Genomic DNA, 27,343 nt, shown 5'->3' on the forward strand with positions numbered 1-27,343 from the left:
GAGCCTGGCCCCGGCGGTGAACTCGACCGTTTCCACATCAGCCTTTGAAGTTCCTTTTGAGTGCCGGGCAGTGCAGCTGCTTCACCAAGCTGTGATGCAGCCTGTCAAGATGCTCTCCACCACGCAGCTGTACAAGTGTTTGACGATCTGTGGTCCAAGTCAAAATCTTTTCCGCCTCCTAAGGAGAAAGAAAGAGGCCCTGATACACCAAGGAACATGAAGTTCTCTTCCCTATCCACTTAAGCGTCCATGAGGTTTACTATAGTACACAACCAACTGCTTTGTCTTGCTGACACTGAAGGAGAGATTGGTGTCCCCGGCTGGACATCTGGTAGGACGCCTTGTTGTCATCAGTGATCACTGTTGTGTGGTCAGAACACTTGTCTACGCAGTTTCGGGCTGTCGATGACGGCAGTTTCATTGCTCCGTGGGTATTTTTGCTGTATTTCTTTTAAGTAATTTGATACAACAATGGCTCTTTGAATTGCTTAAAGGAGAAATGTTTAAGTTCAGACCTCTTCAAGGGAAACAGCAGAAATAAGGTTTTTATGAGTCTAGACAGCTTAGCATTCTAGCTAATTTTAAACGTGTGCCGGTGGTGTTAATATCAAGCAAATAAACACTTTATGTACGTGCTATAACCTATGCTAGTGGAACGAGACAGAGACATAACGCTGGCTTACTAGCTAGGTATCTAAGTTTTCTACTTTGATGGATGTCTACTGCAGGTTATAATAAAATAAAATAAATTGCAAGTACATATTTAACATAATACCCTTTATAATATTATTAAACATATTCTGCCTTTGCAAGGTAGAAATCTTATAAATTACTCCTTAAAGTGGCTTCAATCATGAGCCAACATTTTTGAGGACTTTTATTTATATATTCCTCACTTCCATCACTATAAGGGATGCCTTCTGAGGACTTTTATTTATATATTCCTCACTTCAATCACTATAAGGGATGCCCTTTGAGGACTTTTATTTATATATTCCTCACTTCCATCACTATAAGGGATGCCCTTTGAGGACTTTTATTTATATATTCCTCACTTCCATCACTATAAGGGATGCCCTTTGAGGACTTTTATTTATATATTCCTCACTTCCATCACTATAAGGGATGCCCTATGAGGACTTTTATTTATATATTCCTCACTTCCATCACTATAAGGGATGCCCTTTGAGGACTTTTATTTATATATTCCTCACTTCCATCACTATAAGGGATGCCCTTTGAGGACTTTTATTTATATATTCCTCACTTCAATCACTATAAGGGATGCCCTTTGAGGACTTGTATTTATATATTCCTCACTTCAATCACTATAAGGGATGCCCTTTGAGGACTTTTATTTATATATTCCTCACTTCCATCACTATAAAGGGATGCCTTTATATATTTAAGTGTTCTGCAGAGCATTATCTCCAATTCTTTGGGGCTGGTAAGCCTTTATTTTGTGCAGCACTGTTATAACATGTTATAAAAACAAATCTGAAAATGTACACCAGTGCATCTTTAAGGAAATACCAGTACAAAATACAGCGGTATAAAATAATCAAATAAAAATAGCAATACAGTCATCAGCCATATACTGAACAAAATGTGAACCACATTTTAAATAGAAAATAATACCCAGTGAAGACTCACATTTCATTGATCGTCTTAGAAGTATTTAATGTCAAAATCCCTCAACACTTAAATACTTGTCGCACTGGGCTTATTACTCATGCCATTCAATTCTTTACCAATATCAAAGTTGGACAGTTACCTGAATACATTTCCCTGTCAAATATAAAAAAAAAACACATCACCCTGCTGTGTACCAAATAACACAAAGTTTTCGAAACAGTTGCAGAGAAGAGGACCAGAAGTGACACACACTAAGGTGGGTTACATGTACACCAGGATATCATCACAGGTTAGTCATTTTGACCTGACTGTGTTGTTTGTCTCACAGCACACTAAAAGTAAACACAAGAATGATAAGAGGTAGACAAGGCAGAATGACGATGAGGTTTCTGGTGGTATGAAGTAGAAAACAGTTACCACAAGGCAAGTGTCTTACCTCATTTGCACTGAATGGGAAGTGAAGACATCATTAGTCTTCTGTGAAAAAGCTATTCCGCTTTTTTGAGTAGTTGCACACTCTTACCGATATACCTTCGGGACAATTCTCAAAGATACAAAACTACTATGAATACATCAACTCGATCATTAAGTCTCAACACCAAGACTGGGGACCTGCAATCATTTCTGCCTGATGTTGAATTGAATTCAGCCGATGTCCCAGGTGAGTTCCTGATTAGAGGGTTATGCGGAGAACTCTGTGTACTCTGGGTTCCAAAGCCACTGCACTGAACACATCCATGTATTTCTAGCCCACCGATGATTGCGTTCAACTGTACAGACCTTGTCAGTCAGGCAAGTCACTGGTCTCTTCCCTTCGTGGAAATGAGTGGACAAACAGTCTTAAAATGCAGTGTCATCACTTCATTTGGTTTGGAGCTTCTAACAGTTCCACAAGGGATGTGTCAACGGGTGTTTCCCCTATGAGTCTGAAGAAGGACAAGTGTTCCAGACACTTGAGGCCAATGGAACGTAGGGCTGGCAATCGAAGTAACAGTTTGGCAAATCTGTGTTTGACAAAAGCATGAAACAATGGTTGATTATGCTAATAACAGAGTGGATTCAGTTTAAATGAAATGTGTAATAATGCACAGTACAATAAACAGGTGATGCCTGAATGGCAAGTACCTTCCGGGCTGGTCAGGATATTTGTGTCTGCAGTAGGCCTCCAAGGAAGCATACACCTGCTCTCTGAGGGCCTCAACTGCACCTGGGTTTGACAGGCCTTTGGAGTCTACACACAGGAACAGAACACCACTTGGACAAACAGCAGCTCTGTGGTCCATATAACTTTCAGAACAAAACATCTATGCAGATTTGCGGGGGCGGGGGCGGGGGCAGCCTAGTCACCTAGAAATGGAAGGTGGCAAGATCAAATCTCTGACCCGGCGAGGTGAAAAAGCTGCCCAGAAGCAAGGGATTTAACAGTGTACTCGGAAACATCTGAAAGAATCTATTTAACATAGTACATTTGATGTGTAACATATTTTTCTGGCCAGCAGGGAGCAGTAGTAAACTAACAGTGTCATTTTACAAACTCCAGAAGGGTTTAAATCTCCCCACTGATCTCGATTTTAGATTTTGATTAAAATTATCAAGTACACGGAGTAATGGAAGGCAGTGAAGTGAACTTTGAAGGCAAACATATACCAGACTTATAAACAGTCTAATCTAATAAGACAACAAGTACTAACTTGTAATTGTAAGTTAGATATACGACCTATAAATGAACTCAACACAGCAACTAAAATAAGTTGGCACCTGGCTTGTGTTTATATCAACCTAAACAATATGGTTTCAGTCACTGAGGGATATAAGTGCACAACCGAGGAGCGGGGCCTTTGGCAGCTGTACACCTCAAGGCCTATTATTGTTACTCATGATGGGATCTTTAAATATAAATAATGCTCTACATGGGAAAGTAGGCCATTGAAATGCATGAAATGTATTCCTCTTTGCAGCCTGGTTCAACTTTTGCTGTACAGAAATCTCTCTCTAATTCTCTATCTCTCTCACTCTCTCCCTTTCTGTCTCACATTCTCTCTCTCTCTTTCTCTCTCTCTCTCCCACTCTCTCCCTTTCTGTCTCTCTCATTCTTTTTGTCTCACATTATCTATCTCTCTAGCATACTTTCTTCCAGAGTTAGTGCCCAGTAATAGTCATTTGTCATTAGATTCTTCCTTCCTCCTTCAATAACACAATTTAGAAATGAATATGTATTACCCTACTGATGAATATGTATTGCCCTACTGATGAATATGGAGTATAATAACCTATTACAATAGATAAACACTGGGATATTATTTTTAAATGATATGTATGTGCAAAGTCTCCACCAACCAATAAAACACAGCATATGTGTCTATTGCATCCTGGGGTGTAGCTGGTGCCTACCTGGGTTGAAAAGAACGATGGCCCGAAGGCAACCTAACTCAGACCTGTCCATCTGCATGTCCCGCATTTTACACACCAGCTCACTCAGCACTCTGAAGGGAAAGACGGTAAAAATAAAAAGCTTTCTTCAACACACTAAGAACCTTCCTCTGATTTAGAAAGCATGATCCCAACAACTCTGCAGTTACATATTAATGATGAATTCAGTGTTCTGCATGCATTGCTAATACATAAAATGCTGTTTAAATGTGTGCTTAATATTGCTTACCATACACGAAACCTTATCAAAAGGGAATAGGAAGCATAACTAGGATTGATTTTTGGATAATGAGGCAACAAGCAATAGGCATGGGTAATGTACCGGGAAAATTAACAGTACCTACATTTTGATGAAATAAAATTGGGTTTGTTAATTGTAAGCCTTCTCATCTCACCTAGTGTTTGAATATTATATGAAGAGGCTAAATCAAACATAAGTATAAGCATCCCATTTCTTAATTTTATATTATATAAATATATAAATATATCCTAATCTTTAAGAAGGATAAATCAGCAGGACACAAAGTTAAGCAAGAGAACAGTGAACGAGAAGCAACCAGTCCACTCCTCACCCCCAGCTGATGGCACACAGACTGACTGGAATGTGTCATCACGTTTATATAGCAGTACTGTATCTATGAGGTTGGGTGAATTTTAATGCAATTATCAAACACAGACGGGCTGGAGATGCTTTATTGCATGATGACGTATCTGTAGAAGTTTTTTGTTTCTGGGAAGGTTTCATCCTTCCATTAGTCAATCAAAGGAGTCACCTTCTAGTTATGGATCCACAGCTCTCCTCAGCATAAAAAGCATTATTCTAGTTAAATGGGGCGATTGAGGTTTCTCACTATCGGCTTCAGGAAAGATGTTGGTCTAAGGTTAAAGGGCACCCTCATTTGCTTCCAAATACAGCTTATACTAAGTACAGTGAGATTATGACTGTGAAGTGATTTCTCAAGGGGGATATAGGACTCAACAGAATACAGTGGGCAACCCTCACGCAACTGTTTCGAGCCAGCTGGATGATGAAGAGTAGCTGTCAAGCCAAAACACGACAGTGGTAATATTAGCAACCCAGCCAGTCCTCTGTCCAGTTTGGACTTATATAGGTGTGTTATACCCATCCAATGTTGTCCCAGATGTCTGCATTGATAGGCGTCTAGTTGTTTATAAAAGTACATTTTGGAATAGGAATAGCAATTGAGAGAGCTAAACTCTCTAAATGTCATTAATAGTCCCCAGCAAGGACTTACCGTAAGTGGTATTTTGCATTCTAGTACTCAATTTACTTATGGTAGACTATTCAAGTAATCAGTGTAACCTGTGAGTGGATGAATTGTGATGCCGGTGATGATGGTGATGATGGTGATGATGGTGATGATGGTGATGACGGTGATGACGGTGATGATGGTGATGATGGTGATGACGGTGATGACGGTGATGACGGTTATGATGCTGATGACGGTTATGACGCTGATGACAGTGAACCTCCCCCTGCTTACCTGTCAAAGATGGGCCCCACCCCGGCACTGTGGGCGCGGTCACGATGCAGGTGGACTCCGGAGGCCAGCAGAATGCCATCATTCACAGTGATGGAGTGATGTGAGAAGGACGCGATGAGGAGTTCATTCCACCCTAAAGGGTTGAGAGGGACTCTTACTGGCTTATACCACAGTGCATCAAGTGGAAAATCTTTGCACGTGGCCCCCTCCTTGTGTCTCTTTACTGCCTACTGAACATGCCCTTGGTAAATAAATGGAGGGACATCTAGGGAAAGATCCCAGTTTGTGTTAGTTCATAATAGTTTTCTTCCCGTCACAGGTGACCGCTGGGATACCTGCTCTCAGGAGGACGACCTGGTCGTCCATGGCCAGCTCTGAGAAGTGGGGGATCCTCTTGGCCCACCCCACCAGGGTGAACAGCTGCTTGTCTGCTGCCTGACATATACTGGTCACAGGGTCGTTGAGCTCAGGTGGCTGAGGGGAGGTCACAATGTCAACAGGTTAGAAGGGATGGGATACAGTGAGCTTGGGTAAAATGCGGCATACTGCATGGTGGTGCTTGTCCGTCATAGTGTTATCCTTCATAGGACGAAATTCAACTTATGTCTCAGCTATACCCCACCTAAGCAGTTAACATAAGATGGGGAAACGAGTTGGTGACCGTAAGTGATATTGCTTAGACATCTACTAATACATATATAAATATAGTTAATTACATCTTAAGTAACATTTTGTGTACAATAACATGAGGTGAGCTCACAGAGCTGGTGGGACGTTTTATAGACTTGTAAATGTCATTGGAATCCCATAGAAACTATCACTGCTACACACTTCCACCCATGGAATATATGTAGACTGTGACTCTTAATCTCCATCTGTCCAGAAACCTCCCTCCTAACAACCAAACAGCGGCTCTATCCTCACTCAGATCTTCCAGAAACCTCCCTCCTAACAACCAAACAGCGGCTCTATCCTCACTCAGATCTTCCAGAAACCTCCCTCCTAACAACCAAACAATGGCTCTATCCTCACTCAGATCTTCCAGAAACCTCCCTCCTAACAACCAAACAATGGCTCTATCCTCACTCAGATCTTCCAGAAACCTCCCTCCTAACAACCAAACAGTGGCTCTATCCTCACTCAGATCTTCCAGAAACCTCCCTCCTAACAACCAAACAATGGCTCTATCCTCACTCAGATCTTGGCCAAACTGAAACTGAAATGTTAAATTTCCCTTAGACTGTTACATTTGATTGTGATCTTGCGTATTTTCATTTTATGTAGGTCTACTTTTAATAAAAAACATAGTTGATTACCCTGAATTGCATCAGCCAATTTAAATGAGTTATTATTGCTATGAATAAGTTATGTAGAGTGCAGTTCGCTCACACGGTTGGTGGGAAAGCCCAGACTTCTGTCAATGTATCTGTCTGTGTTTGGCTCCACAGAGCGCTCTGCCTCCTCTATCCTCTCCACAGGCATGTCCTTGATAGCAGAACTCAGGGAGTCCACTTCGCTCTCGCTCCTCTCCTTGGCCCACTGGCGCTCCTCCTGCACAGCTGGGGGCAAAATACTGGATGAGGATGCAGTTTTCAGTGCCAGCCTTTAAAACTTGGGAGTACTGTTTTACACGGTGATGTACAAAGAGATTTTATGAGAAAGACAGCAAGACTTTTGTTACAGAGGGACCACAGTGAAAATTTGTGGTATCTCAGTACATCATAAACTAAAATTCATTTTGGTTTAATATGTAATGTACGGTATAGCACTTGTTTATGTCAGAGATGTGGACTCGAGTCACATGAGTTGGACTCGAGTGCGACTCGAGATGAGATTCCCATGGCATCTCAATTCTTGCAGTTGCTCTCCCTAGCATTTTTTCTTCAACGTGGACAGCACATGGTATTGTTTTTAACATCCTTGCATCGGCTTCATCATACAAATCTAAATACATAAAGACAATTGACAACATATAAATACATGCAACCAGGTTATTGTAAGGTTTTTATTTTTCATTTTCCCCCTCAAAGATTTCAGTTAGTTTTTCATGTTTTTCAATTGAATTGTTCACATTATAAGTCACATTAAGAGTATAATAAGTTCTGACATGATTTATCTTTGTCTCATTCTTTTACATCACAAAAACCTGGCATTTTAACAGGGGTGTGTAGACTTTTTATATCCACTGTATATACTGTGCAAATAAAGACAACTTATTTATTAGGTTCCTGTAAGCAAAAATGAAATTCAACACTACTGTGTGTTTCTGTTTCTGTAAAAGCACTTTGTGACAACTGCTGTTGTAAAAAGGGCTTTATAAATAAATGTGACGGATTGATTAAGCTCATTCAATAATTCAATAACAAAAAAGATTTGATCATATCCATTGTATATCAGTTTTTGTTAACATTTGACTTGAAGACTTGAAACCAAAAATGAAGGACTTGTGACTTGACTTGATCTTAGCTGTTGAACTTGGGACTTACTTGAGACTTGCCAGCAATGCTGGCAGCACTCATACGTCTATTTCCCAAAGACAACCTCTGGATATGACGCTGAGCATGTGCACTCAACTTCTTTGGTCGACCATGGCAAGGCCTGTTCTGAGTGGAACCTGTCCTGTCCTTTATGTAGAGCAACAATAATTTTATTCAGATCCTCAGAGAGTTCTTTGCCATGAGGCACCAGTTCTTTGCCATGTTGAACTTCCAGTGACCAGTATGAGGGAATGTGAGAGCGATGACACAAAATGTAACACACCTGCTCCCCATTCACACCTGAGACCTTGTAACACTAACGAGTCACATGACACCAGGGAGGGAAAATGGCTAATTGGGCCCAATTTGGGTATTTTTACTTAGGGGTGTACTCACTTTTGTTTGCAGCAGTTTGGACATTGATGGCTGTGTGTTGAGTTATTTTGAGGGCTCTTATACAAGCTGTAACGCTCACTACTTTACATTGTAGCAAAGTGTCATTTCTTCAGTGTTGTCACATGAAAAGATACAATCAAATATTTGCAAAAATATGAGGGGTGTCCAAAATCTTGTGAGGTACTGTAAGTGGTGCCCTAAATGCGCATCACCTGGGTGAAGTGTGAACGCGTGAGTGAGTTTGAACTTTGACATCGCCCTCTGTGGCGTACCGTCTCTGTTCATGCCCGTGGTCAGACACTTCTGGTAGCGGCAGTACTGACAGCGGTTCCGTTGGCGCTTGTCGATCAGACAGTCCTTGTTGTCGCGACAAGTGTACATCAGCTCCTTCCTCACCGTCCTCTTGAAGAAGCCCTTGCAGCCTTCACAGCTGTGAACTCCGTAGTGCTTGCCTGTCAAGACAACATTTACAACCATTTAGTCTGGGCTTCCATTAACGCTCGCACACTGTAAAGGGCAAGGTTGGTGGTTGGTGAGGTTGGCGTGGCCTGTGTCTTGGATACGGACATGGGGATGTTCGGGGTGCTAACCTGAGGCGCGGTCTCCACAGATGGCACAGATGTGCTTGTTGAGGGAGACACACGTGCCTGTAGGCTGTGAAGTAGCCTTGAGCACTCTGCTGAGGCCTGGTGGGGATTTGAAGTCTTCCACTGTGCCGGCGGAGCGTAGTGGTGAGTTCAGCTGGAAACACACAGATTGACAGGTGGAGCAGACTTCCAGAGACACTCATTTCCCTGACTCTTCTGGCACAAACACACACACACACACAAACACACAAAGATAGACACACATGGAAGGACACAGAAGCACAGAGACACAAACACTAACACGTAAAAGACCTTTTACCAGAGTACAGAACTGAATTAAATTCATCAACAAAAGCTGCATTGCAAGCGGAAACCTAATCTAAAACACTTCCAACTAAGACAAGTGGTGTTGTAAACCCCAAAGAACCTGTCACTGTGATATTCTTCAAAATAATATATAAATCTCATATTCAACTGAACTGTTATTTCCATTGTTTACCGGTTACCAGTTTGGTTCACAATGATACTGTATCAATCCAAATGTTTTCAAGTTTCAAACGTTACCGTGATTAGCAATCGGTTAGCAACCAGGAAAAACCCGGAACAAATGCTTAGCATTCGATAGCTGCCGATGATTGTTGTGAAAAATGACTCCATGGGCCTTCAAGAACAACTAAATGTAAGTGTTATTTCACTCAAATATTAATCTAGGACAAACTATCCCTTTCATGGAAATTAGTTTATGTATGTGTGCTCTGGAAGTGAAATGAAAACGTACATTAAAGGTCATCAGTGGATACATAGTATAGAAACGTAATACTCGTCTGTTCATTTTCTTATCTGCTCCACAGCAGTATGTGAGACTACACTGCTCATCTGATACAAATCACAGGACTGTCCTCCTTTTTCCTATCTTTTCACAGTCAGGGAGGAAAGTATGCCAGCCACGTTCAGTTTGGTTCAGTTTGATGAGTTGTGCTTCTGAATAAATGTGGGGGAAAACTGTATCAGTTGGATAAAATGCCAAACGCTGGGCAAAAAAATGGGCGGAATTTATACCCTCCAATCAGAGTTGTGGTTTGATTGGAACAGTAAAAAGTTGCCAAGGTGGTAGGAACTATGTGCCAAGTGGAAATGAAAAAAATACTATTTCCTATTGTGCATTAAATCCATTCTTGAATGGTACCATTTGGAACAGCAACAAAAACCCGTGAATTTGTCTGAGTGGAATATGTCCCCCCTCCCGGAAAAAACTAAATGCAGAGACATAATCCATAATTTTCTTTTACATTTTACTCATTGCCAACCCATTCTTTTATAATTAGCAACCTGTTCTGTGTCTATAACAAAGAAAGGCAATAAGGGTTACGGGATCAACTACCAGACAGACAGCATATTAGAGTTTTAGACCAATAACAGAAAGGTCAAACAGATGCACTCAGAAGTATGCTGTTGGGCCCTTGAGCATGGCAATTAACTATAACAGGTCGCTTCAGGTAAGAGTGCCTGCTGAATGACTAAAATGCGCGAACAAACAAGTTCAACTTCACATGTTGGTAGAAGGATTCTACAGGATGTGGATGTACACCACATGGTCAAGCTACTGCTGCTTTCGACTGTGGCTTGTGACCCATCTGCTAAATCCATTTAGGTTGCTAATAAACACCATAGGACCCCTGTGGCAGACTATGATTGTAGGAGAAACCATAGGGTCAGGGGTCAAAGCCCCCGAAGGGGTAAATCAGTCTGTATAAGATGCAGACCAGACAGTCCCAAAGCTCTTTTAACTAGCTGACAAAACGGAAGCTCAAATGGCCAAACCAGTAGGTTTGGTTTAACATACACGTAGCCTCAACTAAGAAGTGACATCAAATACACCGTGAAGAGTAATGGTTTCCTGTGTTTTCCTGTTCCTACAATAACTAATCAGTATATCATCTAACTGACAATAATATTTTTGGAAACCCTAAACATGTAAGATCCATATTAATCTTTCAGATTTCACAAGAAATGTATTTGATATACTGTAACTTAAGAAATACTGTATATATCTGTGCCCCTCTTCCAAACATGGCCCTATCCAATGACCTGAAGACAAACATTTGCACAATAACGAGGAAATAATACCACTTGCATCACTCCTCAAACATTATTTAAGACTTATAGTAAAGGTCTATTTCTTCTGCCACATCCACAGGAACGTAGTAAAAACGTGGTTAAACTGTACAGTAACATCATTATATTGAAGGTTATTACCCGGCAGTGTTGAAGTGAAGACATAGATCTTTAACAAAAAATAAGACAAGTACCAGAAGAATGCCGGTACATACAAAACGAGTGCCATATTTAGGTACAGGGAATGTATACATGAAAGAGTGGCTGCTAGATAATACTAACGGCAATTTGTAGAACATGGGATCAAAGTGACTGAACATAAATACTAATGGTACTAGCCTCGGTGATTTTAATACCACTGCAATAAGAATCTTTCTTTACTATCTTAGGAGTCAAGGCACTCACTAAATAACTAAATAACACAAACAGTAAAGGCCACTGAAATGTCAATGATAACTTTCCCTATTTCAGAAGCAGGAAAGGCCATCAGAATAGAATAAGGGGTAGGCATCATAAGGCCATGCATTAGCACAGCACAGCACTGGAATCTCTGTGCAATGCAACAGCTCAAGAGGATGAAGATGTCAACATTTAGCTCTGCTTTATGTTCAGCCAGTCTTCCATGGGAATCAACCCAGGGTCCAGCTGGGCATTCTGATTAAAGAGTCTCGAAACAGAAAGCCTTTCAGTTAAGTTTTTACGGCCATTACCAAATCATATTACTAGATCATGTTATTTTTGTGTACGTTTAGAATTAAAATTTTCCAAGCATGCCGCTGGTTGATATTTTGGAATTGTTTTAGTTATTGAATTGTATCAACTAAAAATATTTGTGTATGCTTTCTGAACAATTTAAGTAGTATGTAATGAAAATATATACTGTATGTTTAACTGGCCCTTACTTATCAGCCTGTAAGTTCCGCAATCCTCTGACTTTAACTTAAAAATATTATGGCAACAATTGTCTAAATGTTGTTGAGTTCTGCTGACTTTGGGTTTACAGTGTACAAACCAGAACATCTGTTAAGGCCTTATGAGTTTTAAAAATAAAGGGCAACCCTGACATTGCCCACTTTCATATGAAAGCATTTCTTCCTACAGTAGGTAGCCAACATAGGTAAACCTCAGTTTGTGGTTTGTACCAAAGGTTCTCCTCAACTTTAGTGTCATTTAACACATTATACATGTTGCCATCCCAAAGGTGTGGAGTCTCAGTGGCACCATTTATATTTTAAACACACATAATGAATTCAGATGAAGATGAGATGAGATAATGAAGTCAGGTCATCATAGGACAAAATCCCAACCAATCCAACATGAGCATAATGTCTTGGTGTGGGCCTTACCTGAGGGCTGTGTCTGGTGCTAAAGGCCAAACTGGTGGAGGTCGAGGTGAGCCCGGCTGGGCAGGTGGCGACAGGTTGGGCCAGGCTGGCAACGGATGATGCCAGACTTGTAACAGACGATGCCAGGATGGTATTGGACGAGGCCAGGCTGGTAACGGACAAGGCCAGGCTGGTAACGGACGAGGCCAGGGGGCCTGAGGAGTTCACGGTACACGGACTGAGAGAGTGAGGCGAATGCAGGGCACGAGGACCCGTTCCACTGTGGATGTGGTGAAAGCTAAGAGACGCTGTGGACAGCTGGCCAGAGGAGTCTGTGAGAGAGAAGGGAGAACAGAAGGTCAAGGAGGACAAATACACCAAATACACACCTCCAATAACTTCTCATCAGGCACAACCTTTAAAGCAGCACCTTGCACCTCCATTTAAATGTGGTGATTCATAATAACAGGGAATTTATAGCCACAAGTCCTCCAACATCTGTTATTCTAAAACATGTCAAAATCCTACATTGATAATAGCCAAGTATAGCCAAAAAAAATTCTGAGCAAGTAATAACAACTGTCACTGGGATTTTCCCAGCATATAGCCAAGAACATGAGTGCCCACATCAATCAGAGACCTGTACAGGATTACCTGCAAAACAACATGGTTTGAGACAGCTTCTGAAAATGCTAGCCAAGGACAGGTGTACCGTACTGTTTATATACAGTACTGTATATATACTGTGTATTCAGAAAGTATTCAGATCTCTTCACTTTCACTACATTCTGTTACATTACAGCCTTACTCTAAAATGTGTTTTTTGTCAATTTACACACAATACCCAATTACGACAAAAATCGGGTTCCTGGTCAGATTTCTGACCTCCAAGATTCCAGACCAAGGCCCTTACTCCTCGATTGCTCAGTTTGGCTGAGCTGTAGAGATTTTCTGACACACTTCTGGGGTCTATCCCGCCACACAATCTTGTTTCGGAACTGTACGGATAATTCCTCCAAGATCCTGGTTTGGTGTTACTCTGACATGCACTGTGAACAGTATAACATCATACAGACAAGGTGTGTGCCTTTCCAAATCAAGTCATATCTACTGAATTTACCATAAGTGGGCTCCAATCCACTCAAGGACGATCAACGGAAAAGTGATGCACCAAAGCTCAATTTCAAATGTCATAGCAAAGAGTCTGAATACTCATGTAAATGTACTATATCGGTTTTTTATATCTTTTTTTATAGATTTACATATGTGTGTTCAATAGGATTTCACCCAGATAAATCAATGTCGTATACTGTCGCTTTTCTTTCACTCTTCTCAGATATTCAAGATCTGCTTAAATGAGCCTGCACGAGCACACAGCTTTTATTTATTCATTCATGGCAAGTTGTTATTCCAATTTTTTAACTTTTTTGACGAATGGATGACTTCAATGTGCCTCCAGCTCCTCGGGCACTGGGCTATTCTAAGAGGGACGGAGGGAATGACAAACAGGGCTTTGTCTTACATCATGTTACGACCTGATTCCTCTTGCACTGATGACGCCATTTAACGTGACACAATGGGGAGATGAGATGCTTTCTTAATTGAATTAGGTACAGTAATACTAGAATAGACTTGAACCTTGGACATGAACTTTGTGTTATACCACAGATTTGTTGAATACTTTTTGCTGACTGGCCAGAATACAGTAAGTTCTAGAATGCACATTAATTCCTAATATATGGGAAAGTAGACAACTACAAATTAGGTGTTTTTGTTTATATGTACATTTTATTAATTTATGCTTGTTTGTATACTATGCTATAAAAACCTTATAAACACCTCCATTCTGTACATTACCGTCTGTACATTGCAGAAGGGACTCGGCTACAACAAGGTAATGTACAGAATGTCCTTTACATTACTTTACAAGACGTTGCTCCAACCAAATGTTATGCCTCATCAGCAGATGTTAGCCTCTTCACTGTGAGCAGTCTGTAGTTGAGAACCTCCAAACAATGATTTCAAAATCACCAAAGCAACTGAAACATTTTGATTTGTCTGAGAAACCAATCAGTCCCATCACAGAATAGGTCTAAGACCTGAGGCTTCTTGCTTACATAAAACCATGGACACACATAGTAGAAACCATTTAGAAAACACGACCTGATAAGCAAACAGCAGGTCAGTCAGGGTTTTCCCAAGCACCAGGGCCAGGATGAAGACCGAGGTGTGGAGTGTTAGCTAAAAAATTTGCACTGCCATGGCAATTCTCCAAACATCCTCTGCAGTAGGTAACAGAGACAGACACTACCACATGAACCCTGACCCCCTGACATCAGTCAGTGAGACCCAGCACTGTGTTGTAAAGGTTTCTGAAAGTCATGTCAAGTGCTACAGTTAATCTCCTTGGAGAGAGATGTTCACCTGCTGTAGGACGTAGGGATTCTGAGGGGGGGGAGATGTTCACCTGCTGTAGGGATTCTGAGGGGGGAGAGAGATGTTCACCTGCTGTAGGGATTCTGAGGGGGGAGAGAGATGTTCACCTGCTGTAGGACGTAGGGATTCTGAGGGGGGGGAGAGATGTCCACCTGCTGTAGGGATTCTGAGGGGGGAGAGAGATGTTCACCTGCTGTAGGGATTCTGAGGGGGGAGAGAGATGTTCACCTGCTGTAGGGATTCTGAGGGGGGAGAGAGATGTCCACCTGCTGTAGGGATTCTGAGGGGGGAGAGAGATGTTCACCTGCTGTAGGGATTCTGAGGGGGGAGAGAGATGTTCACCTGCTGTAGGGATTCTGAGGGGGGAGAGAGATGTCCACCTGCTGTAGGGATTCTGAGGGGGGAGAAAGAAATTGAGAAACACAATCATTCTGAACCAGATCCAGAGGAATTTGTGTAAGTGATGCAAAGACTAATTTTGCTCAAAGGGCTTAGGAGGGACACAACACTGTCATTGTTATTCAATCGACAGACTTCGACAGAACATCAGTTGTCGATGTCACCTCGTCCACATCTACTCGTCACCTCGTCCACATCTACTCGTCACCTCATCCACATCTACTCGTCACCTCGTCCACATCTACTCGTCACCTCATCCACATCTACTCATCACCTCATCCACATCTACTCGTCACCTTGTCCACATCTACTCGTCACCTCATCCACATCTACTCGTCACCTCATCCACATCTACTCGTCACCTCGTCCACATCTACTCGTCACCTTGTCCACATCTACTCGTCACCTCGTCCACATCTACTCATCACCTCATCCACATCTACTCGTCACCTCCCCACATCTACTCGTCACCTCCCCACATCTACTCATCACCTCATCCACATCTACTCGTCACCTCCCCACATCTACGCATCGCTCTTTTCTCCCCCTGTAATAGTTTGTGGCCTTTAAGACTTGTTTAGCTTCCTACAGGTGAAGGGCCTGAGAGGCAACACATCTTCAGGAAAAACACTAGGCCGTGTGTAGGGTAGAAACCCCATTCCAACTGTCACACTTGAGGTCAGTCCAGACATTCAGCAGGATTCTCTTTTCCGTCAATGCAGCTTTATCCAGTAATTAAAGCATGGCTTCAGATAGACCTTCTCCTATGTGGAGGTCATTCTCACATCACCCTGCAGCATTGGTTTGGTTTCAGCCCTCAAAAGTAATGGTGAAATGCTTCTTTCATATATTTTGCTTTCTCTGAATTTTCTTTTTTGGAATGCTTTGATATTCTCATTCCTCAGAGACAGAGTCATCCACAGGCTGTATGTCAGAAAGAGCCATGGTTTCAAGCCACCACTGACCAGGTCTGCACCACATCACAAAGAACTGGGAATGAGAGAAGAGCAAAGCCGTCTGCCTACTCTCAAGCCCAGACACCATGTCATCATTGGGACTTTCCGTAGTACTTAAGAAACTGTAGGCACATTATTCTGTCAACAGCATTTAACGCCGTTCAATAAACCAATTCATACATTTGACTAATTAGTTAAACTATTTGGAATAATTTAAGAATATGTTTGACTGAATCCACATTCTAATGGTTGCAAATAATATGCCATTACCTGTTTTTCCGGGAGGTTGGTGGTTTGAATCCCAGAAGCGACAAGGTGATCTGTAAATCATCCCTTGAGCAATGCATGTAACCTTTATTGCTCTTAGGTTGTCATAAGTAACAGTTTATCCATGACTGTGTGCACATGGGAGCCGGGGAAAACTCATTTCCTTGTCACACCAGCACGCTTGTACAACACTTGTACAACGCTTGTACTGTACATGCCTGTGGGGAACAGGACCAATATAAGCACCCTGTATTTGACCTTTTGGCCAGTGGCCACTGAATCGTTTTTGCGAGCCAGATGGGGACTGTAAGGGGTTGTGAAGAGCATTCAGCTCCTGCTCTGATATAATACGTCCACAGCACAAAATACTATTGACACAGTTTACACATTTCTCCTAGAGGAGCTTTAATAAGGTAGGCTAAATATTGTAAAATATAGGGTACCACCGTGCTTCACCAGTGATACCACTGTGCTTCACCAGAACACGTGTGTTCTTGTGTGTGTGTGTGTGTGGGTGTGTGTGCGCGCGTGTTTTCTTTTCTGGAAAATTCTATTTCTGAAATGTTTACAGAGCATTCATTAACATAGCCACACAGAGTGACGCTTACACTGTCATTCTGCCAGGTATCATACAAAACCATACACAGTCTATGTTAAACATTAAGCCCCACATGCTGGATGGCGGGTTGATATGGGAGAGAAAGCCTGGAAGTGAAAGGCATCAGTTGAGTTCCCGCTAGGAGACTTTACCCGTGGCAGCTGGGAGGCACGAGCATGCTGTGAGCAAGTTGCCCTCCTCCCCAGGGATCCTTCGATCAGGACTAGCTTTGGACGACTGGCCTTTGAGGAAGCCTAAAAGACAACATAAAGACAATTAACCCCTTGGTATTGATTTTAGGACAACAGAGAGCTCACATACGCCACAGAAACAGAAATCTTACCGCTGCAAAAAAAAACTGCCGGAATTACATCAAAGGGAGATTTTGTATTTAATGGTTTTTTTTTGTGGGATATCATGTTTTCCAAATTGTATCAGCCATTTACAGATGATAACTGCGATAATAATGTCCAAAAGTGGGTTTTTGGAAATATCGAAATATCGACCTTAGCGGAGGTTACAACTGGAACATGATGAGGGCCGAGCCGAGGTAGAGGGAGAGTTAGCCTGAAAACTGACTTCAGTATATTCAATGATGGGTTTCCAACTGAAATTGTCTCCAGATGAACTGTGAAAAACACTGAAGAAAACATTATTTTCGTTTTATTGGTTTCATTTACGCTTCCTTCTTCTAAAAGGGCCAGGTTTACAAGACCTCTTCTTGTGTTGTGGCTTTCAGGGAGCAGAGTCCTCCTCCATGGACTTGGTTTCCAAGGTAATCATGTGTGGGGCTGGCTGGTGGGGGGGTGGGGGTCAGAGTTCAGCGTTGCAGTTCAAAACATGAACGTCATAAAAACAACAAGCTCTGGACAAGTCCTTCAGATTATAGATGGAGGGAAAGACCTACAGCAGAGTAATCTATTGTCGTTGTGCAACCATGTGATAATAAGTCATCTCAAGTGCCTTTTGTGGATCTGAAGGCTACATTAAAGAATGTGGAGCCGGGGATTTCCAACACTGATAGGCAAAGTTTCAAAGCAGGAGTTTTGCATAAAACGGATGAACTCTTCCGAAAGATCGCTAAGAATGCTGCAAAGAATTGCACCAATATTCCGGTATGAAGTGACAATGAAGTGAAAAAGACTACTTTAAAGCAAATACATAATAAAATTAAAAAACATCTTGTCTAACATTCCAAAAACTCTTTGATTGGAAGGGAAGAAAACAAACGATAAACTCTGTCAAGAAAGTCTGTGTGTATATTTGTATGTATGTGTGGGCAGAGGCGTCGTTAGGCCTGGGCCTCCAGGGCTGTAGCCCCGGATCTTTTATGAATAGCCCCGGATCTCAAATTGACCAAAACAACTATAATAAAATAATAGCCCCTGATCTAATCATCTATAATCCCGATCACGCATCATGATGATGTAGACGTGTAGGCCGCTAACCTGTACGACGGAAAATAGCGAGTACATTCAAAACCCTGTTCTTTGTGACACGGGTTGGCTTGGGTGGGGGTACACCCCCCCAAATGTACTGTGATCCTAGCAACGCCTCTGTGTGTGCGTGTGTGCTGGGTTTTAGGTTACGGGTTATGTTAACTTTAAGCATCAACGCCAGGTTTTGTATCGAGGTTAGGGTTAAGGTTGAAGTGAAGGATACTTAGTACAGCATACAGTCAGCGCTGTAGAACAGAGTTTTGTGAAATAGGCACAAATTGCTTATTAAAAATGTGTGAGATGCACATGGTAAAAAAAAAAACAGGCATGTTGGAGAATTCCTAATAGGAAATTCACATCTATTTCATAAAAACCTGTGATAGTGTGTTGCATACAGTTTCATAACCCAGCATATGACCCCAGGTTCAACTCCAAGGTCGGGGTTCATTCCTCAACTTGTTCTTCGTTGTCAGTTCAGCTCTGCTCTCAGTAGCCCCTCCCCCTCCCCTTCTTTCAGGGCAATATTCACAAAGCCTCTCGGGGGAGGGTTGTTGATCTAGGACAAGGCCCCTCCTCGTCCATATAATCTCGTGCATTATGATCTAAAAGACTTATGGACAGACCAGCACAACTCTGACGGACCCAGCTGCACATTCTCCCTCGCTCCCATGCTAAGCACTTTCTTCAATCATTTGTTCAAACAAATGTATTTGTCTATCTCTGTATTGTAAGCATTATGCTTTGCAAAGCAAGAACACATGATTTCTCCAACACACACACACACACACACACACACAGACACGCTGACACACACATTGAGTCAGCTACCAGCAAGGCAACACTAACAGTTTCTGCAACAGAAAATGACACTCTTTCTACACAGCTGTTGAGGGCTCTACCATGCCATGAAAGTTACAAGGAATTCAAGGAATTCAATAATAACAACAGTGTTGTTTTCTAAATGGATTTATTTTTGTTACTTTGCCAAACAGCAATTTAATGAGTGAGTCTTTTTTTTAAATAAGTTATTTAAATAAGTTATTTAAACACGAGCCAAGGATATTGTATGCTTATCTATAATGACACAAGAATCGCCAATGATTTCAGCTACTAACAAATAGGGCCAAATGGGACTAGCTTTAGTTTGTTTCTATGAGATTCAGAATCTGATCAAATCTATTTTTGAGAAAGACGATATCTATAAATAAATTGAAGTATCATATAAATGACCATAACATTACATAATATTTGGTAGACTAATAATATTTTGAGAAACTAGGTCTATCTTTATTATTTTCAAATAGCCTATGATAAAGGTGTCATTACTGTAGAATTGTGGGATATTATAAAGTAAACAAATTCATGCTGGCGGTGTATTTATTATAGGTGAAATCAACATGCAATCACGTTTCTGAAGTTGAATGGGAAAAAGGAGCTCTGGGGCAAGATGTTGGGAACCCCTGATGTAAAACAATGTCCACACTCTACCCTGTCTTCTGATCCTCAAGGTGAAGCTATTCGCTAACTAACAATAACTTGGAAAAGCAACTTAAACTATTGGGTTTAAATTAAATAAGGAACAATATCAATAACTGTCACCCAAATATGAATTCACATTCACAGTTTACCAATACAGTTGATCGCGGTGGAGTATGTCTGCGTCCTGCCTCACATAGATGTTGTTTTATTTATTCTTTAAGACATGTTTTCTAGCATTGTTTATCCTTTATTGGACAGGAAAGTGGGGGAGGGTAGCGATGTGCAGTCTTTGCGCCAAACTTCAGCTCAGCCCAAAGTGCTTAAGTACTGCCCATGTTTCAGCAATAAATTCTGTGCAACGGAAGCAGTGGCTCAGACCATTGGAAGGCCCAAATTCACTGATGTTTCTCACGATTTTGCCGTTAATAGAAACACACTTAAACGACATCTCCTCCGAAACCACTGAACAGAGTTGGTTGACAATCAGTGTAAAGGACCACTGGACCATTGTTTTTAAAAGTTATATAAGAAAAGTTGATATCTCAAACAATATGGCCTCCATTTGAACTTTTGTGAAAAACTTGTTAACAACATCTCCTCAGAAACTGCTGAACGGATTTGCACACTGTTCGTTGAGATGGACCCTGGGACCAGTATCTTCAATTCTATTCTTTGGAATGTTGATATCTCAAACGATACATGAGTAATAGGCTAATTACTTTTACATGGGTGTGGCACTTTGTCAGGCTATATATCCTGTCAGGAATATCCAAGACTTACGCCCTTTAACATAGCACTAAACATCAGGTCGATGGATGGACCTGTGCAGTATCAACCAAATAGGGGGCGCTACAACGACACTGACAACTTTGAGCATTTATGAATTGCAAAATACACACTCTAAGGACATCTCTTCGGAGACCACTGAATGGATTTGCACGCCGTTTGCTGAGAAAGACCCTGGGACTAGTATCTTCAATTAAGTTATTTGGAATTTTAATATCTCAAACGATTTGACCGCAATAAGTGAATTAAGTAAAATCACCTAAATACCATCTACTCTGATATCATTGAACGGATTGGCATGCTGTTTGCTTGTGAAGGTTCTTTGGACAATGATATTTAAATGTTCTGTATGAAAAATGTATATCTCTAACAATATGGCAGCATTCAGTCCCCAAAGTTTTGTGTTATTCTCTTTCTCTATTTTGGACTATTATTTTGAAGGAAGAGCTTATGTAATGAGTGTATGAATCTGCTAGAATGTTGAGTTGGTGGTTCTATCAGCAGTTACGGAGGGATATTTTTGAAGCTATGGGAGGAGCCATGGCAGTGCCTGTCAGTCAATGCGGAATGGGTGGGGTGTCGGGAGCATGGCAGCATTCAGTCCAGAATGTTGTTTTTTGTATATATTGGACTATTATTTTGAAGGAACTCTTATTTTAGGAAGAGCAAATGTTAATTGTTTGTAAATCTCCTTGAACAGTAAGTTGGTCTTGGCAGTTGAAATTGCTGCTGCCATAAGCCAGATTCCAGTGCAAACCATCTTAAAGTTTAGGCTATGAATGATAAATGTCTGTGTAAATTCTAACCCTATTGAAATTATTATTCAAAATAAGTCAATTTTATGATTTTATTTTCCCCTTGTAATTTTTTTTTTACAAGTAATTACACTAAATATTACACTAATATTTGAGGGTATTCCGGGTAATATGTTTGACTAAATCTTTTTTTATTTTTTTAATAGTCTAGAGTATGTGTCCAGTGAGGTTAGTTTCTTGTTAAATGTTACACAAATCATATATTATTGTACACATAGATATATGTTTTAGTAGATGTTTTTTCTAATTTCCCTTGGTAAGACTCTACTTTTGCAGCCGGTCAGGTTTTTTGCCGTGTGACTTCCTGTCAATTAATAATCAATGACCTTGTTACGTCCAATCCCATCGATAGCTTAAATTGTTCGTTAGGTCACACCATCTCCCTTTTACAAGGTGGTAGTATTTCGGAAGAAGGCCTGTTGGATTTGTGGGTACGTTTCAAATGAAGCTGGGTATTGTAATGGGGATATTAGCCTATTTGGTAAATTGTTGTGGTATATTTTGGAAACGTTTATAGATATAATAGGCCTAATTTTTTGCAACACTTCCTGTCCAAAGTGATCTAATGTAGCCTGTACACTGGAAATGGAAACCGTTAAACAGGTTATTGGAAAGCCCATTTTTTGAAAACGGTATCTTACGAAGGCGGACATTTCACTAGGGACTTGTCCCCTCCACATTCGAAATTGCATTATTGTCCGCCTCTTCCAAATTAGGACGATGTGCTTCTGCACCTGGCAGTAATTTCAGAGCGGCAGGCAGGCCAAGGCAACAAAAATACTTAGAGCCAGAGGGTATCAAACTCTGACATCTCGCCTCTTTGTTTCATAATCGTTTCTGGTACGTGCAGCTAGACTTCTTTGCAGCAGAAGCTGCTTGGGCCTGAGTTTTCCTGAAGCGAAGCATTATATTGTGTAAGGTGAGTTTGAGCGAGTTAACAACAATAGTTTCTCACAATGTTGTGCACACGCAGGTAACGCATACATTGCCCACTCTCTCATTGACATAGCGAGTTAGTTCCTGTTTCAAACAAGGTTGATGGCAGATAACGACCAAATATCTTACAGCTGTTGTCTATGCGTTATTGTATCCAGCTAATTTACTAATTGAGCTACATGAAGTTCGCTAGCTAGTTGATTAGTGCTGTGCTGGAGAGCTACGCTATAGACCGCTAACAAAGCTGGTTTAAGACCGGCTATAGATCTCTCATGTAGCATCAGTAAAGATGAAATAATCTAAGAGATTGACAAGCGATATTAGGACGTTTAAGGAGAGTTATCAGAGGGTCTGTCAGTTATCTACCAAATTCTTTAGTATTAAAATATTCTGTCACGCTGTAATGATGTTTCACTGTCACGGTAATTCAGCCTACATGACTTGGTGCATCATGTCTCAGCAGGATGTTCAGTTGTGTACAATATTAGAATTCAGGAGCTTTACAAAAATGTTTCACCCTCATTTAAAAAAAGTTCCAATCCTGTATTTACAAACTTAAATGTTAAAGTTGCTTGGCTAGTTTTAAAATAATTTAACATAATCTTTGCCATAGTGTTTTCCGTTTTCAGTGTTTACATTTGCTAGGTGAATTCTGAAAGACACTATAGGGACGTTTTTACAACACCACATCCTTAAATAATTATAATGCTTGTTTGGTGTTAGAAAATAGTTTTTCATTATATTAAACCAGCTGAAAACTATTTGATTGATTTAAATTGAACGTAACGTTGTCTGTGTTATTGAGTTGTCATAGTATGTAATGCACTGGCATGTGTTAAGGTAGGTATTAGGTTACAAATAGCAGAAAGGAGTTAAATGAAGCTGAGGACGTGAGGCTTCTATTTCTGAAATTAGATATTCTGATGTACTTATTCTCTTGTTTAGTTGTACATTTGCTCCTTCCACATCTTTCATTCCTCAAAACATTGATTGACTGGCTGGTTTCTACAGTGAGCTTTTTCATTTTTGCACTTTTTGACCTAATATTGACCAACACATACCCGTCTACTGCAGGCTGTGGCAACACACAAAGACCATATAAAGCTTAATTTATCAAAGAAAATAGCTTTTAGCTGTTTGATATAATTAAGTGACGTTCTTGTACCACATTAGCAATTTGGCATGATCACTCAAGGATAAGGTGTTGGTGTAATGGTTGTTAGAAATGAGGCCTGTGTAGATTTAATCCAAAAGTCTTAAATAGTCATGTTTTTACATTAATGTCCCTACTATACTTTGATCAGTTAAATATCACGTTGGTGAATAAAAGTAAAAATGTCCTTTCAAAACAGCAACATTTGGAAATTATTTCTAACTTTTGGACCGCAGTGTATAACCTTTTGTCCTGTTAGATTTCAGATCAATTCCATAGCTAAAATAAAGGTTTCCATGAAATGTATTTCAAATTGACTAACAATATTATTTGTTTTATAGATTCCACACAAACCTGGGGTGTGTATGTGTCTCTATAGTTAATGAAATTTGTAATTAAGTTCTGTTTGATTCCCAATTGAGCCAAATGTTGTCCTAGGGCAAGGCAAATGTACCTGTACTTATAGTAAGTCACTCTGGGTAAGAGTGTTTACTAAATAACAAATGTATACTTGTGCATATTTTTTTATATTAATGCATTTGATTTGTGTAAGTACATTGCTTTTATTTACAATCTTCAAAGTGGAGTAAAACAAAAATGGAAATTGATTCCTTTATTAGAAACTTGCTAAATTAGCAATAAAAATGATTTGACATAACTACTCAATTCTGGTAATGGTGTGATTGTTATTAATGTACTGAAGTAACATCTTATTTATTACATACATTATCTAGCTCGGCTAGTTTAAATATTATTTTTAACTTAACCTTTCAAATAGTAATTTTCATTTTCAATGTGTAGCTTAGAAAAATTAAGCTTTTCACTATATAACATGTGGACATGCCTATCAGCCTCATGGTGGCACAAGCCTGTGAAGTTGGGCTTCTTGAAAGTTCACCACACCCATCCCTTGTGACCTGGTCTTGGAAATTAGTCCATAGGTGTATCTCCTCACTATGAAATGTTTTGCCAATGAGACCCAAAAAATCGCCATCATGGACTTTATTTTGAAAAACTCTTAAAACATTGGTCATTTGCTGCCATATGAGTAATCTTGATGTAGTTTGACATTTCTGTATGAAGATCTTCAAGGGTTGTATAAACCAGACCAGTATGTAAAAACTACATGGGGTCACCATTGGACAGGAAAAAACATCCAACATTGGGTTAATGTTTGTACATGTGTGCAGTTTCTTTTACCCTACATACCCTATTGCATAATTTTCATGCTAACTAAATGCTGAAACCCACTTAATGCTGCTTGCAGTGTTAATTGAAGTTGCAAAAGACAATTGCTTAGTTAGTAACATTCCAAGGGTCTTAAGTTTCCTTTTGTAGTGGGAGGACCCATATATTTCATACAGTATATTCTCTAGAGTAGTTCACTTTGATAACTGTGACACGACCAGCATGTGGTGTGAGAGCCTTCCCAGAAACCTATCCTCTGTGTACATTGTTATGGCTTATTGTGAAGAGAGAACCAGCCCTGCTCCAACTGATTCCTTAACTTTCGATTAGTGTCACATTGATGATGTCACCATGGTCATAACATCTAGACATTATTAAGCAGACCATTGTCTAGAAAATTTCAAAAGTATTGTTCAATTTTGTCCACCATAGCAAATAGATAAATTTCTGTTTTGGGGGTAAAAAAAAATGAGTGTTCATCATAAGGTAAGTGTGGTCTGAATGGAATATATAATAAAATAAAACTAGTAAATGTTATCATTTATGAGTAATGAGTTGGTTATGGATGTCAAACACATTGGTTTGGGGCTAAAGTATCAATAGTGAGTACTGGGTAGTGATTTAACTCTCTGGGTCAATTTGACCCGCTAACATAATGAGTGGAACCAAAATGTTAACATAACACAGGTTAAACAGAACCAAATAACGTCAGAACATAAGCAGTCACCAGGCCAATGCAGAACAACCGAGAGTCTGGTTTCAATGGACTGATCCTGGCTTGACCTCAAACAATTTCATCAGAGATGGAGTGAGCAATGAGCAAAATCATCAGATAAGCAAAACGATCAGGAGTTGAGTTCCAAATAGTGCCACTTGAAATTGAATCATGTTGTATTTGTCATGTTTTCCAATAGACCTTGTGACAAAATACAGTATGTGCATGCACGGTAACTCAGAACTCGCATATCTTTTCAAGCCCTTATTTTGAAATGAGCAGCATTGCAGCCATAGCAGTACAATATGGTCCAATGGTAAGCATGCTGCTGGTTCTGGCATTGTCAGATGGGGTTGACTGTGAAACATTGACCTGAAGCAATTAAGTTTCTCTTTTAAACCCCAGCAAAAACAGACAGCTGCAGCCATTCACAATGGACCAAATTTCCCTTCAGACACAAACGTGCTGAATCGTAAACCTGAGTATTTTATTGGTGGGGCCTTGACTGACAAAGCTCTTCTCACCAAATGGAAGCCTAATTTTCTCATCAGCGACCATGGACTTGGGAGGATGTGGGCGAGTTGTGGACTTGGGAGGATATGGACTAGGTGTGTGGACTTGGGAGGATACAGGCTCTGATAATCTACCCATGGTTTTCCATGTCTACTGTGAAAGGGGAAGGGAAGATAGCTGACGCTCAAACATAATTGACATTACAGACATAATATATCATAACGGTCAGGTGTATACAAAATGACTCTCAGCAGTAAAACTTAACTTTCTCGCCTGAAGGAGAGGTCAAACAGCAGGATTAATGGCCATGCCTGCTAATCTTCCTAAACAATCTTCCTAAACAAATTAAAGTTGCATTTTTTTTCCCCCCCTAAATCTATTATCTAAATGTAAATAGCTGTTCGTTTGGGAACAGGTTTGAGTTGCTAAGCTAAATTAACATGTTTAGGCAAGGTAGAGTTTCAAAATTATTCTTTACACATCGCTTGATTATTACACGTGCAGGATTGAGATTACTATAAAATGATTTTGTCTTGTGTCAGTTCAACGTTTTTATGTGTCCGCTATCTTGAAGTACTCCTCGTTTGTTTTAACTTATGTATACCTAAACCAACTAACCAATTTGGTGCCTTATCTTGAATAAGAATCTCCTTCAAAGGCGAGCGACTCGCCTACTGGCCAACTTTCTGACTGGTGTTTTCAAACATGCGACAACAACATGCGACAACATGCAGAGTTGAAATACAAATGAACTTGTCAAAATTAAAAGCGAATGAAACTTACCGAAAGAAAGGAAAGACTTGGTTTCCATATTAGCTCATACCAGCGGGCAGCGGATCTTCCCGAAAGCAAAAGCCTATAGCCCTATCCTAGATCACGAAGACCAATAGTATATAATTCAGAGATTAAGTGACTGTCCTTGATCAGCGATGTCACGTCCACGACTTGCTGAAATCAGAATGAGCATACACGGATACCTTCTGCATACATAATGTTAGTTGGCCACCAGCCTACATTTACTTGTGTGCTTTAACTCCCTTTCGTAACCAATCGGCAAGTTGGTATTTACTGATTGAGTTGTAAAAATTCGTTTGAACCACCCTCCCAGTTGGCATACTGGGAAAATCGTCTATCAGCCCTCACATAAAATACATTTCCTCAACAACATAATGCACTGCACTTAACTCTAACAA

At 40.4% G+C, this 27,343-nt stretch overlaps 1 protein-coding gene across 2 annotated transcripts; it reads right to left on the reverse strand.

The window, feature by feature from the left end:
- Positions 1-1,467: 1,467 nt before the first annotated feature.
- On the reverse strand, positions 1,468-27,270 carry LOC105014644 (retinoic acid receptor RXR-alpha-B). Of its 2 annotated transcripts, XM_010877120.3 has the most exons (11): positions 26,934-27,270; positions 17,279-17,380; positions 12,492-12,802; positions 9,034-9,184; positions 8,716-8,895; positions 6,960-7,129; positions 5,906-6,044; positions 5,571-5,703; positions 4,027-4,118; positions 2,761-2,866; positions 1,468-2,639 (listed from the first exon to the last, which is right to left on the reverse strand). In XM_010877120.3, the coding sequence occupies exons 1-11, from the start codon at positions 26,959-26,961 to the stop codon at positions 2,492-2,494; spliced, it is 1,560 nt and encodes a 519-aa protein (XP_010875422.2). In that variant the 5' UTR covers positions 26,962-27,270; the 3' UTR covers positions 1,468-2,491. The 2 variants fall into 2 exon arrangements, with proteins under 2 accessions (XP_010875422.2, XP_034152104.1); XM_034296213.1 differs by lacking the exons at positions 1,468-2,639; positions 2,761-2,866 and adding an exon at positions 2,900-2,982.
- Between the last annotated feature and the right edge of the window lie 73 nt (positions 27,271-27,343).

This window comes from Esox lucius, chromosome 13, assembly GCF_011004845.1.
Source record: "Esox lucius isolate fEsoLuc1 chromosome 13, fEsoLuc1.pri, whole genome shotgun sequence".
In the NCBI taxonomy this organism is placed as follows: domain Eukaryota; kingdom Metazoa; phylum Chordata; class Actinopteri; order Esociformes; family Esocidae; genus Esox; species Esox lucius.